Raw genomic sequence first — 17,160 nt, forward strand, 5'->3', positions numbered from 1 at the left:
TCAAAGATGCTGTTGTAAAAATCAAAATAACTTTAGAGATCTTCATTGTAAAGGGTTTAAACAATGTTTTCCATGCTTGTTCAATGAACCATAAACAATTAATGAACATGTACCTGTTGAATGGTCGAAAAGACATTAACAGCTTAAGGGCGGTAGGCAATTAAGGTCACAGTTATATGAAATTTAGGAAAGGAAAGAGACCTTTCTACTGACTCTGAAAAACACCCAAAGAAAGAGGCCCAGGGTCCCTGCTAATCTGCGTGATCATGCCTTAGGCTTGGTGCAAGGAGGCATGCAATGTCCCTCCTGTGAGACGCCTAAGACAGCGCTACAGGGAGACAGGAAGCACAGCTGATCGTCCTCGCAGTGGCAGACCACTTGTAACATCACTTGTAGGATCGGTATATCTGAATATCACACCTGCGGGACAGGTACAGGATGGCAACAACGACCGCAAGAACTGGCCAGTCTGGTGCAGTACATGAGGAGGAGATGTACTGCAGTACTTAATGCTGGTGGCCACACCAGATACTGAGGGCTACTTTTGATTTTGCCCTTATGCTGAAATTGCTGTTGCTGCTATTTTATACATAGTAAGTGTGCAGGAGGGTGTGTGTTGTGTGGGAGGGATGGGAGGGTGTCAGTCAATTGCCTGTATTCAAAATACATGTGCTGTATATGTGAGTGTGTGTGGAAGAGAGAAAAGAGAGAGTGAAATGTATGTAGGGGATGGGGGGGGGTGTTTGTTTGTTACATATTTTATTGATTAGTTATCTTTTTAAAAGCACTGATCTGGAGCAGCACCTTGAATTTCGTTGTTTTAATACACTGTATTCATGCAATGAGAAATAAAGCTTGATTGATTGATTGATTGATTGATTGATTGATTGATTGAATGAAAAGAAGAAAAGCAGTCATTTGTTGTCATTACCAACTAGTGGAGATCCCAAAGTTTCCAAAGATACCAAATATGCTCCCTACTTTGTCTTCTACTTTTCAGTTAAAGGTTTTGTTAGGATAAGACACCGATATTTGAAACTTTCTTTTAATCAATATGCTATTAACATTAGCCATATTAAAGGGAAATTGAACAATTGAACAATAATAATTGTATAATAAATACTGGATTGGACATGATGTCTTTACTCAACTTGGATCCTTAATGTTAAAGGACTTGGATCAGGACATTTCTATTTTTGAATAAGCCCTGCTGTCCCCGATATTACGAATCCCACTATGGCCACGCCAAGACCCGCCCTTCAATAGCATTTAGTGGCCAGGCGTCCATGAGAACGCAAAGTAATGTAACCCCATTTGTACAGGTCCTGTCCCTTGACCAATTAGCTATCCTAACCTTAACCACTTGAGGTCAAATGCCTAACCCCAACCAATCAAGCTGTTTCATAGGGCGGGTCTTGGCGTGGCCATAGTGAGATTCGTAATTTTGCCTGCTGTCATATAAGTAATAAACAGACAGTTCCAATGGAGCCACTGGCCCAGGGGTCCCATGAAGCCTTGGGCCTGCACGAACCCAGTAGACCTGTTTGGTAATTCATCCATGGATATTATTCATGCTAGATATTAATAGATATATTGCACTGATTGCATTTTCTGTGTCTGTTTTAGGGCTGCAACTATAAGTATTTTCATTATCGATTAATCTGCTGATGATTTTATGGATTCATCGATTGTTTTGTCTAAATGTCCATATCTGTAGGCTGCCTGTTTCTGTCCTTGTGCTGCAACAACTGCATTTCCCCTCTGGGGATTAATAAAGACTTATTTTATTTGACAGAGAAAATGCATCAAATCCTCACATTGGAGAAGCTGCAACTATAGTGAATGTTTTGAACAATGACTAAAACGATTAAAGAGTTGCTTAATCGACTAATCGCTTAATCGCTGCAGCTCATTGTTGGTTTTCAGCAAGCCAGTGACTTAGAAAATACAAATTCATGAGCCATAAACAGTACAATCAGCCTACAGATTGTATAATAATAACTTGTGGGAATATCTGATTCCAAGCAGAGAGATAAGTTAATATTGTTAAAATGCTGGTAAAATATGCAGGTGGCTGGTAGAGTTGCTTCACTCACCAGGCAAAAAGCAATGGGTAATCTATTGAGTGGCTGGTAAAACTTGAACATTCACTAGATATTTGGTGGACAAAAACGTTCATTTTGGACCCTGTTTAGGACATTTTGCAGTTTAGTGTCCCAAATTCCCCATATAATGTCCTTAATTATGAACCTGCTAAACCACCTGTTTAACAGGTGTTTGGGTTATGTTTAGGGTTAGGGCAACCTGTCTCAAATAAGACCCTCATCATTTGGGACACTCAGTTTTTGGAAAATAATTTGGGACATTAAACTGCACATATAGCCTACCCTCTTCGCTAAGAACAGTTGAAGAGAGACAATAAATGGGGGAGAGAGAGAGCGGGGATGACTTGCAGCAAAAGACCTCGGATCGGATTCGAACCCGCGGCCGCTGGCAAGGACTGAACCTACATTGGGGCGCGCACTTATAAACAGAGGCTTCCTTGGCATTACAGATGGGTACTGACAACACACAAAGCGGCTAATTTAGAAGAGCATCAAATGACTTCAACTTCATCCAAAGAAAACCTAATTTTGTGAAGCTGCAGCCTGGAGGAAAAGACAGCCTACCTGAACCTGTAGCTGTAGCTTATCTTCCGCCTTCCTCTCCCCTCTTCCTCCTCCTCCTCCTCCAGGTAGGGCGGAGCTGTTTCTACGGTTTCTACCTTGACAGGAGTTTGGTTCAAAAATGGCGTTATAGTCGGACTTTGGAGTGCTTTCACCGACAGATATTCACAGTAAGTTTATCTTTGATACTTAACGGTCGAATTGTCACTTCATTAGACAAACGTGTTTAAGCTAGCTAGCGATAATGAAACAAGCCAAGACAACGTAGCCATGTTTTTCTCCCTTTTTGACCACTTTTGAAACTACAAACCTGCTCAGCTAGCTTGACATGACGTTTAAAAAATAAAGTGTTTGTTGGTTTGTTTTTTTAATTACAAATAGGCTACTCTTTGATGATTCAGTTTCTGTATTGTTCAAAGGTAATTTCTGTGTCCAAACGTATCGGTTTCGGTATGAGCCAGCCGTCCCGTTCAAACCGGGGAGACCGGGTGAGAAACGGAGACCACCTACACTCATCACACGGTGACCGACGTTCATCACCGGACGACAGGTGTGGTTAATGTGCAGTCAGTAAAGATCAAAGTATCCACTGGTTTTCCTCAAATATTATAGGCTAATTTATCCTGCCAGTGTGTCCTGAGTTCATAAATAATAAATAAAAAAATGTAGGCTAGTTTTAAACTGATCTACCGGTAACTTTAGTTTTTAGAAGCCTATCTAGAGCTAGTTTTTAAATCTGTTTTTAATAATTGTACCTAACTCAACGTTATTTATAGCACCTTCCACGCAAGCATGCAGCCAAAATGCTCCACAGAACAAAGCAAAAAGAGAAATATGCTCATTTATTTTGTAATGGTTTAAAATACAAAAAAAATGTATCCATAAAGACAAAATCACTATGATACATAACTATTTACATTACCAGGGATCATTCACTAGGATGTAGTTAATGTAGTTAATTTCAACCTACACAAGATCAATCCAGCACTATATTGTTAAATATTATTATTATTATTATTATTACAGGACACATTATTGTTTTCGGAAGTTCAGCCAATATTCTCAGAGACTGTGTAACTGTAGTTCGTTGGTATCTAATTTATTTAAGGTTCTTTATGTTTTGTTTGTCACCTACTTCCTTGAATGTTGTTATCTCATTTTTTATGTCTTGGCTTGTCTGTCTGTCTATCTGTCTATCTGTCTATCTATCTATCTATCTATCTATCTATCTATCTATCTATCTATCTATCTATCTATCTGTCTGTAAAGAAACTACTATTGAAAAAGATAAAGCTATTGAAACAAGATAGATCATTTTACCTAATATAACATTATCATAAAAGTGAAAAAATGGCCTTGGGTTTTGAATTACAAATAACAACTTAGTGTCTATCCTATTGTCCTCTCATAAAACAAAGCATGGACAGGTTATATCAGTCCTGACTGTGCTGGAATATAAACTTAAAAATGAACAAAACCCATTCAGTTCGTCAACAATAACAAGTGCAAGTGGTAGATAACTTGGTCAGTGTCATTACGCTGTCATTATGTGTGTCTGTGCTCCAGGTCTTCCTCTCGAGCCCCGTACTACCCCAGAGAAGGCGACTCCACTCCCAAACCCAAACGTGTGCGGGAAGTCTCTCGAGTGGAGCACCACGAGTCCAAATGCTCACACATTTGCTCCAGAAGAGGTAAGTCCCGAACAGAGTGGAAGTATCTGGGTCGAATATAAAGTGAGGCTGCTGCTGCGTCACAGGGCGGACTTTGGTTTCAGTCACATTGCAGCTCAGTCCTTCCTTCTATGAATACTGGACAGACTGGTTTTAGAATGTTTACAGTCCTCTGTTCTAAGAATTTCCATTTTGTTGGGGAGTAAGCTGATAACCTGATACCCGAGTCTAATATATATTTCACATACTCCCGGCCATTTTCTAGTTCTTCATTTAACAAAAGAGTTTTGAGCCTCTAGGAATGTTAATCACATGACATTCTAATTCATTGTTCAAGTCTTTTATCAAGCAAAAAATGATCAACAAGTTTTTGTTCCAGCTTCTCAATTAGAAGTATTTGATACTTTATTCTGTTCCACATCATAGTAAATGTAATACATTTGGGTTTTGGACTGTATATAAGACTAAACACAACATTTGAAGGCATCAACTTGGGGTCTATTAAATGATTAATTGTTTGTAGAGATGAAAATAGTTTGCAGGTTGTTGAACATATATAAGATCAGATTTAGTTTGAGGTATTTTTGTTGTTGTAATTGTCTATGGATATGCATGTCCTTTTTTCTTTCTTTCGTTTCTTTCTGAGAAGTGTAGTGAAACTCCCCCTTATGTTCTTATAGCTGATCCTACTGTTAATATACAAAAATGTAAAAAAGAAGAAGAAAACATATCGATATGCAGATAACTATGGACACAGATGGAAAATCCTTGTGGTTTTCTTTTCTATCATTATTTTTTTCTTTCTCTTTCTTATCCTTTGTATCAGGATCCTGTAAATCATATAACAAAAGAGAAAATGTGTAAAAAAAAGAAAAGAAATCCTACATTGTTTTGTAACCTGTGTGTGTGTGTGTGTGTGTGTATATATATATATATATAATTTTTTTTTTTGCAGGCCTACAAATATACACGTGTGACTACATAATGATAAACATCAATACAGATACTTATAAGTACAGAACATTTACATTTGTTCTGAAATTTTTAAGGATACGCCGATCAAACTAAGAAAGCCTCACGATTAGTTAATAATGCAGGACCTGCCTTTGTTAATGTTGTACATAAGTTGTACACATTTCCACACACATTTGCAGTTATTCATTTGACAGTAAACATGGGGAAGTTTGGGTTCTGGGGCCCAAAGGCAGTCGCCCAATTTGCCCGGCTAATTCTAAAAGTAATCATTAATTGTGTCCCTGATTATCAAAGGGGTGCATGGACGCTACGGATGCTCAAGGTCCTTCAAACTTGTTTGTTTGTTTACTGTGTACAACCTAGCAGTGAAGGAACACAGCTTCCTTGGTATACCAAAGTCCGATTCATACGGTACTAGTATTACCTGGGGAACTCTAGTCATTTGTAATAATTGCGGAGGTCGCCTGCGTGTCGCCTTAACCCCGTGTGAATCTGCCATGTCTGTAATTTGGCAAGTTAAAATTGCACCGCAAACTAGCCACAATAAATGCGATGGAATATGCGGGATATTTATGCAATGTTTTGCGATGAAATTGCAGGAACTTGCAAAAATTGCGGGTACTTGCAAAGACTGCGGTTTCATCATGGCTTCATCGCGGGGTGTGCAGCTTTTCTTCGCGTAATTACGTCACTTCATAACGTTCCCATGGCAACAGGGGAAACTGGCTGCTCTTGTGTGACGTAAACGCAACATTTTTCAACTTTCTGCTAAGATATGTGTGACTTTTTTGTAACGAAAATGCGTGGATTATGAAATCATGCAAGCCCCACATATTTTGCGCGGAAATCGGCAGTTTATGCGGCGAAAGTGCGGCGTATTTGAAAGAATGCGGCCCCCCTCAATACTACTTTTTTTTTTGTCTTTGGCTGATTATGCATTGAATTATGCGTTCGCATAATCGCGTTTTTCTGGCGGGACTGAAAATACAAACTTTGCTTATCCCGTGCGAATGTGCCGCAGCAAACACAGACATGGGGGGATGGGGTGGGGTCCCCTGGTAATACTAGTCCTGTGCCAGTTGAGGAGGAGGAGGAGGAGGAGGAGTAGGAGTAGTAGTAGTAGTAGTAGTAGTAAACTTTATTGTCCCTGTGGGGCAGTTGGGTTTGCGGCACAGTCGCAAGGCACTTCATGACAGGACATCAGACATATGGGTAACACTAAACTTGAAGGTATCTACATAAGAGTGACATGACACAGTCATGACACATGAACCCTAACTCTAACCCTAACTTGTCATGACAAAAACCGTATGACACTTACTAAAAGAAGCATTATGTCATAAACGTTTAGGACTTGTTTATAATGTTTATGACACGTTCATGACAGTGTCATGTCACTCTTATGTAGATACCTTCAAGTAAAGTGTAACCGACATAGGATACAAACAAATAGTCCCTATATCAGACACCGACAGACATAACATGAAGATTAGGGCTGCAACTAACGATTATTTTCATAGTCAATTAATCTGTCGATTATTTTCTCGATTAATCGATTAGTTGTTTGATCTATAAAAATGTCAAAACATGGTGAAAAATGTGGATCGGTGTTTCCCAAAGCCTAAGATGACGTCCTCAAATGTCTTGTTTTGTCCAAAACTCAAAGATATTCAGTTTACTGTCACAAAGGAGAGAAGAAACTAGAAGATATTCACATTTAACAAGCTGGAATCAGAGAATTCCTTTTTTTTTTTTTTTTAGAAAAAAATGACTCAAACGATTAATCGATTATCAAAATAGTTGGAGATTAATTTAATAGTTGACAACTAATCGATTAATCGAGTCATCGTTGCACCTCTAATGAAGAACATACATCACACACTACAATACACTACACTATACACACTTGGGTATGACCAGGCCAGCTGGACATCCAGCTTATTTTGACTGATTTAAGGCTTTTATATGGCTTGTGGTACAAAAGAGAATTTGGATCTGTTCTTGGTCAGAAGGGGTAGGTGGCTGTTTTAAAATGAGATGCCAGGGGGGGTGTTACAATGTTATTGGCCTTTCTCACCAGTCTCTTTGTAAATGTGTTCAATGCTCGGTAGTTTTATCCCAAGTAACTTACTGGCAGGTGTAACTGTTAGGCTGTTAGTAGGCTACTGGATATGTAGAGAATGACAACAAACTGTGCCTTGATCTGATTTTGTGATATTTCTTTTTTCTTCGCCCGTTTCCCGTGTCTCCCTTTAGGCATCGTGCTGATCGTCTCTGTACTGACCAACAGCCTGGTCCTGATCTGCCTGATTGCGTCTCAGATGGTGACATCAGGCATGTCCGCCATGGGCGGGCTGGGCGGCTTCGACATCAACTCCAACTTTAACATGGAGGGCACCGAGCTGCAGAAGGCGCGCGAGCTGGACATTCAGTACAGCCAGATGAGGGCGCCGGGCATGTACGGTGGCATCCCCTTCACCCTGACCCTCGGGGTCCTCTCGCTGCTGTTTGCGGTCGCCGGGAACAAGCCGCCCCACCTGATGTCCCGGAAGCTCCTGTACGGAGCGCTGGTGTTCCAGGCGGTGGGCGCCGTGGCGGTCGTGGTGGCCGTGGGGCTTTACCTGCACTTTATCACCAGCGTCAACTCCACCGATGTGTGTAAGCAGCGCGAGAGGCTGTACGCTCGGAACGGCTACACCTGGATGAACTGTAACGTGAGCGGGGCGGATGCCGCCGTGGCCCTGTTTGCGCTCATCACGGCCATCCTGTACGCCGCCGGCACAGCGCTCACCTTCCAGACGATTCGGGGAGTGAGGCGCTACATCGAGGAGGGAAAGCGCAGAGAGGTGGACAAACAGAATGCCCGAGCCGACTCCCACAGATCCCCGCTGAGGGCTGAAACCATCTTTGTGTGAGAGGCCAGAAAAGAGACATCTGGGGTGGGTCTGTATCCCAGATAAGATTAGCAGGGTTCCCCCGTCTTAGTCGACTAATCAGTCGTTTTGCTCTTAGTCATTTTTTAATGCTTTTTCATGCTGAATGACTTATTCCCAAGAAACCTATGAGCAAATCTCTGGTAAACACAACCTTTAAAGTGCTGCTTTTGCACGATTCTTTGTGGAGAAACTCAGTTTCAAAGATCTGTCGATTAAATCAACTAATAGATTAATCGATAAAATCATACGAGTCTTAGACGACTAAGAATTTCTTTAGTCGAGGACAGCTCTTAAGTTAAGTCTTTGGGCCTGAATGAGGGTTTCTGCTATAATGAAGCTGGCTCACTTTTATTTCAAAGCCAGTCAAGACCACAACTGCCTTTTTGATTATTTTATCAAGGCATTTCTCATGATACGCTTATCGCAATTAAAGAGGTGGATGAAGAAGAATCTTAAAGTGCTCATATTATGCTTTTTCCCTTTCCTTTTCAGCCTTTCCTTTTTTTTTGTGATACGTTTACAGAGTGAAAAAGCCCAAAGTTCCCCCCAAAGGGACTTACCATCTCCAACAGAAAACACTGTTCACCAACTGCTCCAAACAGCTCTACTGTAGTCCAGCCTTTACTTCAGAGACAAACGTGGTCACTTTGGAACACACGTTATAATGCTCACCTAGCTGGTAGCATGGCACGCCCTCATACTCTGCTTCTGATTGGCTAGTAGTCCTTATCTAGGTACTGTCAGGACACGCCCTCATACTCTGCTTCTGACTGGCTAGTAGTCCTTATCTAGGTACTGTCAGGACACGCCCTCATACTCTGCTTCTGACTGGCTAGTAGTCCTTATCTAGGTACTGTCAGGGCACGCCCTCATACTCTGCTTCTGACTGGCTAGTAGTCCTTACCTAGGTACTGCCCATGTGCGACTCCCAACAAAGATGGAACAGAAGTGAGAGGTCTCACTCTGTAGCTAAAACAGAGAGCTCAACACAGGGTGAAACAACAATATGGTGTTTTTTGAAAATTAAACCATGTAAACCAATTCTGGTACAACCTCTAAATACAATTATGAATCTGAAAATGAGCATAATATGAGCACTTTAATTTGTTTTCAGTGGGTGTTTTTTTAATGGGAATGTTTATTTCAGAGCAATTTGAAGAGTGCCTATAGTTAACATTTTCCATATTTTATCATGGCATGCAGTGTGGTACTCGAACTGATCTGGAACTGGTCTTGTCTCGGTCTCTATACACTCTGGTCTTGGTGATGACTTGGTCTCGGTTTTAGGTGGTCTCGACTACAACACTGCACCCAGGATCATTTATGTTCAGTGGAGTGTGAAGTGAAGCCAGGGAGCTCAAAGACTCAAGTTTCACTTTGTGATACAGGTCCAATCTGGGAGGAAGTACATTTTCATATGAACTGTTTGTATGTTGGATTAGACTGTGTGAACTCAGGCAGGGATTTAAATGAATGTTTCTTTTACATGTATACTAGTATGATTATTGTGTTTTTATATCAAAGTGGGGCTTCATAATGCAATGTTTTTGATACTGAAACTGTACAACAATGTATCTACTCAAATTAAAACTCCATCAATGTGATTCTATTCAACCGTTTGTTGGGTTTATGAGTAGAGCCTGCAGGGGGCGCCAGCACTCTGTACAGCTCCTGCTGTTTTTTGGTCGCTCTGTCCGCTCCAGAGGCTTCCTGGCAGCCATGACATCACTGCTGTCACACAATGGGCCACACACACACACACACACACACACACACACACACACAAAGGACACAGCAGTGATGTAACCGTTGGGACTGTTTCAGTCAAGACTTAATTATTAACAAAAGAAACCCTCCAGAGTGAGGTCATTACTCAAGTTCTAATTTTTACCATTTCAGATAACACAAATACACAATGCAACAATTGTATCCCAGCAGCGTGACAGAGAAATGCAGGTTTGTTGTTATTATTGTTGTTGTTGTTGTTGTTGTGCACTCCTTAAGCCTGTACGTTTAGTTTGTTAAACTTCTGCGCCCACTGCAGCACAGTGGAGAATAATAGAAGCTTGTTTGTGGTGCTCAAGACATTGAAACATTATATTTGATTTTCCAAAAACGAGGCTGGATAACCAAGACCTTCACGTTTCTAAAAACGTATTGAGTTCTTTAACTTTTGACTGCTTTCAGCACAACGTCAACATTATCTTCTAGAGCTGAAACGATTTGTTGATAAGGGGACAGAAAATTAATTTTCAGCAGCTATTAGTTGTAAGACAAAAATGCCAAACATTTCCTGATTCTAATTTTGTGACATTGTTTATACCGAACATTAAAGTGCCCATATTATGAAAAAAACACTTTTTCTGGGATTTGGGGTGTTCTTTTGTGTCTCTGGTGCTTCCACACGCATACAAACTTTGAAAAAAATCCATCCATGCTGTTCTGAGTGAGATACGGTTTCTGAATGTGTCCTGCCTTCAGTCTCCAGGTGAGCTGTTCAAAATCGGCACGGCTTGTGACGTCACAAGCTGAAACGAGCTGGCTAACCGCAACTGTTAGCTCGTAGCATTAGCATGCTAACGCTAATGCTAAAGCTAGCATGCTACCTCGTTCTCAATAGCAAAGCGCTGCTACAACACACACAAGTTCACCATAATCTACAAAAGAACTACTTCCATGTGCGCCCTCATTTAGAAGTCTCCCAGCTAATCCTGCCTTGTAACTGACTGAAGTTGGAGAAACGGCCTTTCTTTTACTGTCTATGGAGCTAGCTAGCTGACATGATCTACATCTCTCACTCTGTAGCTAAAACAGAGACCAGCTGAAAAGAGGATCTGCAGCAGTGAGAGAGAGCTGTGCAATACAACAAAAATATGGTGTTTTTTGAAAATGAAACCATGTAAACCTATTCTGGTACAACCTTAAAATACAATTATGGACCTGAAAATGAGCAGAATATGGGCGCTTTAAGATAATAATTGTCAGATTAATCTAGAGCTTAAAATCATTATTTTCATGATCGATTTCTCTAATTTCTTAATTATTTGTAAAAGTTGATGCCTTCAAATAGTCCTTTGTGTCAAGTGAATTATCTAAAACCCACAAATTTTCAATTCCCTTTCACACACGACCAAAGAAAAGCACCATATCATTACATTTGAGATGCTGGACAAGAGAATACTAGGTGTTTTTGCTTGAAAAATGAAAGTAATAATGGACTGTCGACTAATCATTTCAGCTCTAGATTAACTGATAATAAAACTAACCCATTCTGCTTTATTGGGTTGGGTTGTCAGGAGAAATAAAGAGATAATATATCAAAGGGCGTCACATAGCACTCAAACTGAACACACTAAAAATGAGTTTGTAAATTGAATGAACTGACCCTTTTTAAAGATCTTAACCCTTGTGTTGTCTTACCGTCATTTAAATAAAAAAAAAAGAAACTGTCAATGTTTCTTCTTTTTTTTGGGTCACTTTTTCCGATGTTTTTGTCCATTTTTTCTCTCCAATTTTTGAAGCTTTTTCTGACAGTTTTGTCACTTTTTTCCAACGTTCTTTTTTTGTTTTTGTTTTTTCAAATGCTATAAAATAGAATAAAACACCCAAACTCAACGAAGAGTGTACTTACTTGTGAAGAGCAGTTGTATGGAACCATCCACATTATTTTCTTTGACAATTTGGTTGAAAGAAAGCCAAATTTGTGATGTAGAAACTTCTTGAAAATGGGTCAAAGTGTACCTGAAGACAACAGGAGGGTTAACCCTCCTGTTGTCTTCGGCCCAAATTTGACCCGTTTACAAAAATGTTCTATATCAGAACTACTACTAACTACTAGACAAAAGATTGTTGAAAAAAGTAACAAATGTTGGAAAAAGCTACAAAAATTGCAGGAAAAAAACGCTGAAAAAAGTGTCCCAAAAAAAATAATCGGAAAAATTGACAAAAACATCGCAAAAGGTAATTTATTAAAAAAGTGAAAAAAATACATTGGAAAAATCAACAAAAAAAAAAAACTTGTGAAAAAATTGACAAAAACAATAAAAAAAACAGCAAATTGTGATCGTGGGTACAGGTACATTCTTAGAATCGCTTTGTATGCTGCACGCCTCACAATATTACATAAATAGTTATCCTCCTAATATTACAATGTGGTATGAAAAATGTATGTCCATCTTGCCATTGGAGAGATTATCACATGTACTAAGAAATATGCTCGATGTTTTTGTAAGGCAATGGTCCCCATTAGAAGTATACCTGAAAGAAGAATGGCCTAGAGTAATGTGTATAGGGGTAGGAATTTGACAAGTGACTGAAAAAGCAGATGCACTGCAACTGCTAATTTTATTTTACTAACTCTTTTTTTTTTTTTTAATGGGACTGTCTGTTTATGTTTATGTCTTGTATCACTTGTGGTTTCTTGTACTCAAATTAAAATAAAATATAAAAAAAAATAATTGGAAAGAATGTGACAAAAAAATTGGAATAAAATCGACAAAAACGTCGAGAAAAGTGTAGAAAATGATTGAAATGTTGAAATTTCGACCCAGAAAAACACAAAGTTGGCGGGAAAACAACACGAGGGTTAAGAAGCTCATTCTTGTCAAATAAAAGCAGTGTATTTAGGTGTAATATGTGTTAAAGCCTTCAAAAGATCTTGACAAACAAAACGTAACCGATGGCTGCACAAAGTATCCCCCCCCCCAGAAGAAGTGAAAGTCAACACGTTTTGGTTATCTGAAAACTTTTAATTTATTATATAGCAAAAGTAGCTCTCTTGTGTGATTAGCCATTATCAAGAAGTATGCAACACTGTTCTGAAAACATTCATTTGAGCTGGTGGTAATAACTGTAGCACCCCCCCCCTCCCCGTTCAGCATTTACTCAGCACTGCAGCACCACTCTGATCTCCGCACACCCCCGGGAACATAAACCTGGAGCATCAGCCTTTCCAAACAATCATCTTTTCTCTCAGAGAATATTAGTACGCTTCAGTGACTAGGTCACTTTGAAGTGTTAAACTCCTAGGAGTTAGTTAAACAGTTTGACTAATTCCGACAAATGTAAGGCCATCAGCCGCGACAAGCAGGGGCAATGTCTGCTACAACACGAAAACAGAATGGTCCATATCTCCAAAGTACCATTCCAGATCTCAAAAGTCTAAATAAAAAGCATTCAAAGTGCTTCTTCAAATTAGAGATATGGTAAAAATCTATTACATGTGATTCGAGATTTAATCAACATAAAGTGTTATAAAAAAAATAATTAAAAATTGCATTGCGTTTCAAGGTCGAAAATAAAGTAAGTAACCAAAAACCCCATAACCAAAAAACTCTCTGGTCCAGAAGTTTTTGGAGGGAGCGGTACAACTTAATGCAGTGCAGAGCATCGAGACCGGGAGTCCTGATTCCACAGTTCTCCATCTGAAACCCTGGATTAAAGGTCGACAGCAGCTGTTGTGGAAGGGGGGGGGGGGTGGGGGTAGGGGGGGGAGTTAGAGTGGTGTGACGAAATAGTCTGCAGGTTTCTGGTAGCTGTGTGCTTGCTGGTTGTGTGTTTGAATCTGTTCTTGCTGCTGCTGCTGCTGCTGCTGGATGATCTGCCGGACTTCCTCCTCCAGCTCTGGGGGGATGATGAGCTGGTCGTCGGGGTCTGGCTGGGCGGGAGCGTTGAAGTAGCCCCCCTGCTTCCTGACGGGGGCGTCGCCCGCCTCCTCTATGCGGTCCTGGTTCCTTCCTTGGCAGGCCACGGAGCCGTTGGCGCGAGCCCTGCGGCCCAGCGTCCCGGACTGGGCCGCCCCGCTGAGGCAGGGAGAGGAGGGAGGGACGGGGGAGGAAGACAGGGAGGAGAAGGGGAGAGACGAAGACGAAGGCTCCGGACGCGAGGCCACAGTGAGAGGGGGGGCGTTTGTGCTCGGTCGAGCGCTGCTTTTTGGGGCGTGCGTTTGGGGCGCCGGGCCGTTGTGGCGGTGCAGGCAGTGGACGTCGGCCTCCACCTCTACACGGCTGCCGTTTGAGAAGACGCCGGCGATAGGCTCTTCGTCCTCGCTGTCCACCCCGTTGTCAGACAGCGCTCCGGAGAACTGCCTGTGGAAGCTTCCGCCCCCGCGGGCCGGTCTCCGCGCCCCGGCTCGCCCCGGCAGGTTCAGTTGGGACGGAAGCGGCTCGGTCTGAGGCGGCGGATCCTCCGAGGACGCCGTGGATCCCACCTCGCTGCTCATCTCCGAGGTGCTGAACTCGCTGCTCAGCTCGCTCGCCGTTCCCGAGGAGGCCGGCGGCAGCGGCATGCCGCCGTCGGCGCTCGCCAAGTAGGCGTGTGTGCCCGGGCCGGGGCTCGGCGGGGGGGGCGGCGGCTCGCAGAAACAGCAGCAGTCCTCCGTGATGCTGAGCTGGACGACCACGGCGCTGAGGCTGTCGGAGCAGCCGTAGCTCTGAGCCAGGGTGACCAGCTTCTTGGCAGCGGCCAGAGCGTCCGGCACATTCCTGACCGCCTCCACCGCCTCGCCGGGAGACAGCATGTCCCACAAGCCACGGTTGCCCAGGAGGAAGAACTCGTCCTGTGGGGTGAGGGTCACCGTGGAGACGTACGGTCTGGGGGTCACAGACGGGCAAAGGAAGGAGTAACCCATCATTCTGGTGGAGTCCGTTACGCCACTGACCTTGTTATCCTGCAGAAGAGTGGGACAAAGGACATTTTAGGGCTTTTTTCAGACAAATCCTCAAATGTACACATGCTGCAACTAACAATGTTTGTTATCAGCTGATCTATTACAGTAGCCTGACCTCGTCGTACTCAGATTCTAGTCAGAATATGAGTCAGATACTACTCCATTGGGCTGTGATTATGGGGTGTGTTTCAACCGAACCAGGAAAGTAAATGCCTCTGCACTCAATTGGATGGACCTCCAACCAATCAGAGCAACGGAGACGGACGTCACAGAAGCTGCCAGTCAAAGGCAGGCTTCGACAGAGCAAAGGCAGAGGCGGCAGTTTCCGTGTCGTGCCGACGGGTGCGGCATTGTGTATATGTACGTGATCGCAGTTCTCTGTTCCCCTTTTAAAATGAACGCGCTGTCGATATCTTCTATAACAGACGCGATGGCAGCCATCTTTGTTATAAACAAAGTCAACCCAAGCGCTCTTTGGTGACGTGATTGATTACGTTACGTTACGTTATCTGTCCATCATCGTATAAAGCCCGCCCTGACAATTTGATTGGTCCGAACAGCTCTGGTTCGAGCATAGCTGCTCCACAACGGATCAAGTCCAGAGCGAACTTCCCGACCTCAAATGTTGTGGGCGGGGCTAAGTTCGGCTGGCATCCAGGCTATTTATTTTTGACAGGACAGCTTAGACTTGAAAGGGGGGGGGGAACGGCATGCAGCAAAGGGCCGCAGATTGGAACCGAACCCGCAGCTGCTGCATCGAGGACTGAGCCTTTGCGTATGAGTGCGCGCTCTACCAGGTGAGCTACCCAGGTGCCCTTTAACTACTTCTGACATTTCATAGACTAAACTATCAATCAATTAATCTGCTGATTATTTGATTTGTCGATTAATCGTAAAATAAAAAAATGTCCAGAAATAGTGATACTATTGATGAATTGAATCTATTTGTAATCTATTTTAACTATTATTTTAAATCAACTTATTAATTGTCGACAACTTCTCAGTCCCTCCCCCCCTTTCCGCTAAAGCCCAAAACGGTCTCCTAAGCCCCTCCCCCCACAAGAGAGTGAGAGAGAATGAATGTGTGTGCCTGAGCAGTGGTTGACACGCAGTTAGACACCCCCGGCCCTGATTGGTGCATCTGAACAGGGAGCTGTGGATTTTTGCAAATCTCACTACAGGCTGTAGGTGGAGCCTGCTTCATGTAGTTCTACTGGAACATCGGGTCAGTTTCAGCAAATATGACAGAAAGTTAGTTTTATAAGTCTTACCTACTACACCTTTAATCAGCTCTAGTGCACACAAATCACTATCGACAACACGTAAACCATGAGTTGGTCGTCACCTCGGTGATGATGGCGTTGTGCTGCCGGACCCTGCGGTACTCGGGCTCCTCTTTGACGGTGTGAGTTGTGGAGAGTTGCATAGCTTTACCGTCGCGGCACAAAACAGCCTGGCACCTGCCGACGTTGGCAGCCTTCAGGGTGAAGCAGCCGCCGTGCTCGCCGGGAGCAACCGGGTCGTGTCTGATGTGGCATAAAGCTGCTGAGCCGCCCATCCTCTGGCCCGCTGTGCCCAGTTTCCTGCAGGAGAGCAACATATGACCAGCATCCCTACAATGAGCTGTGGAAGTATTCAGGGTAGGGCTGCATGATATAAGGAAAATATGTGATATGCAATAACGTTGTTGAATATCACGATAACGATATTACTTGCGATTAACAGATAGGATATGTTTAAACAGATGTTCTCAGGTCTGCTGCTTTCAGTAGTCTGCTAAAATACAACACATTGCTTGTTGAATTTAAAACAAATGAAAGGAAAGCTTTCCAACATTCTTTTATTGAACAAATTGAAACATTATATTGAATATAAAAAGGCACCACTAAAAAAAAATACATTTTAATGTGCAGTTTTCTACTGATATTTTCTTTCAACTAAACACAAAACATCTGTTTTGTGTCTATGGCGATATGTCGCAGCCTTTCGCGATGTGTATATTACGACAGTTGATATCGTGGTGACGATTAAATGACATACTGTGCAGCCCTAATTCAGGGTTGATGGCTTTACTTCCGTGTGCCGTTCAAGGAATTCTAAAAGCTGTGCGTTTACCTTTGCATGGTGAGGAAAGTGTTGGTCATGTAATCCTCCTGCCTCTGGACCCTCTGAAGCTCTTCTGCTAGCACGTCTCCCATGGTGCACTGCAGCAGGTAAGGCACCTCGACGTTCTTGTCCCCGTCAAA

General features: G+C 42.4%; 2 protein-coding genes across 2 annotated transcripts in view; one reads left to right on the forward strand and one right to left on the reverse strand.

Annotated features, from left to right (window-relative positions):
- The first annotated feature begins 2,730 nt into the window (after positions 1-2,730).
- On the forward strand, positions 2,731-9,856 carry LOC144523045 (MARVEL domain-containing protein 3). Its single transcript, XM_078258333.1, has 4 exons — positions 2,731-2,836; positions 3,086-3,216; positions 4,233-4,357; positions 7,568-9,856. Exons 2-4 carry the CDS (start codon positions 3,119-3,121, stop codon positions 8,224-8,226), a joined length of 882 nt encoding a protein of 293 aa, XP_078114459.1. The 5' UTR covers positions 2,731-2,836; positions 3,086-3,118; the 3' UTR covers positions 8,227-9,856.
- Positions 9,857-13,110: 3,254 nt separating this feature from the next.
- The window catches only part of LOC144523046 (PH domain leucine-rich repeat-containing protein phosphatase 1-like), a 28,215-nt gene continuing 24,165 nt past the window's right edge, over positions 13,111-17,160 (reverse strand). The window contains exons 15-17 of the mRNA XM_078258334.1: positions 17,030-17,160; positions 16,260-16,497; positions 13,111-14,914 (exon numbers count right to left, since the gene is read on the reverse strand). The exon at positions 17,030-17,160 is cut by the window's right edge and continues 64 nt beyond it. Of these exons, the coding sequence (XP_078114460.1) occupies positions 13,742-14,914; positions 16,260-16,497; positions 17,030-17,160 (1,542 nt within the window). The 3' untranslated portion in view covers positions 13,111-13,741. The remainder of the gene's footprint in view (positions 14,915-16,259; positions 16,498-17,029) is intronic.

This window comes from Sander vitreus, chromosome 9 (genome assembly GCF_031162955.1).
Source record: "Sander vitreus isolate 19-12246 chromosome 9, sanVit1, whole genome shotgun sequence".
NCBI lineage: Eukaryota > Metazoa > Chordata > Actinopteri > Perciformes > Percidae > Sander > Sander vitreus.

Excerpts from the sequence above, each read along its gene's own strand:
- LOC144523045 (XM_078258333.1), top strand. The coding sequence starts at position 3,119 with ATGAGCCAGCCGTCCCGTTCAAACCGGGGAGACCGGGTGAGAAACGGA. Across the intron at positions 3,217-4,232 it reads CGTTCATCACCGGACGACAG|GTCTTCCTCTCGAGCCCCGT; the intron begins GTGTGGTTAATG and ends TCTGTGCTCCAG. Across the intron at positions 4,358-7,567 it reads ACACATTTGCTCCAGAAGAG|GCATCGTGCTGATCGTCTCT; the intron begins GTAAGTCCCGAA and ends GTCTCCCTTTAG.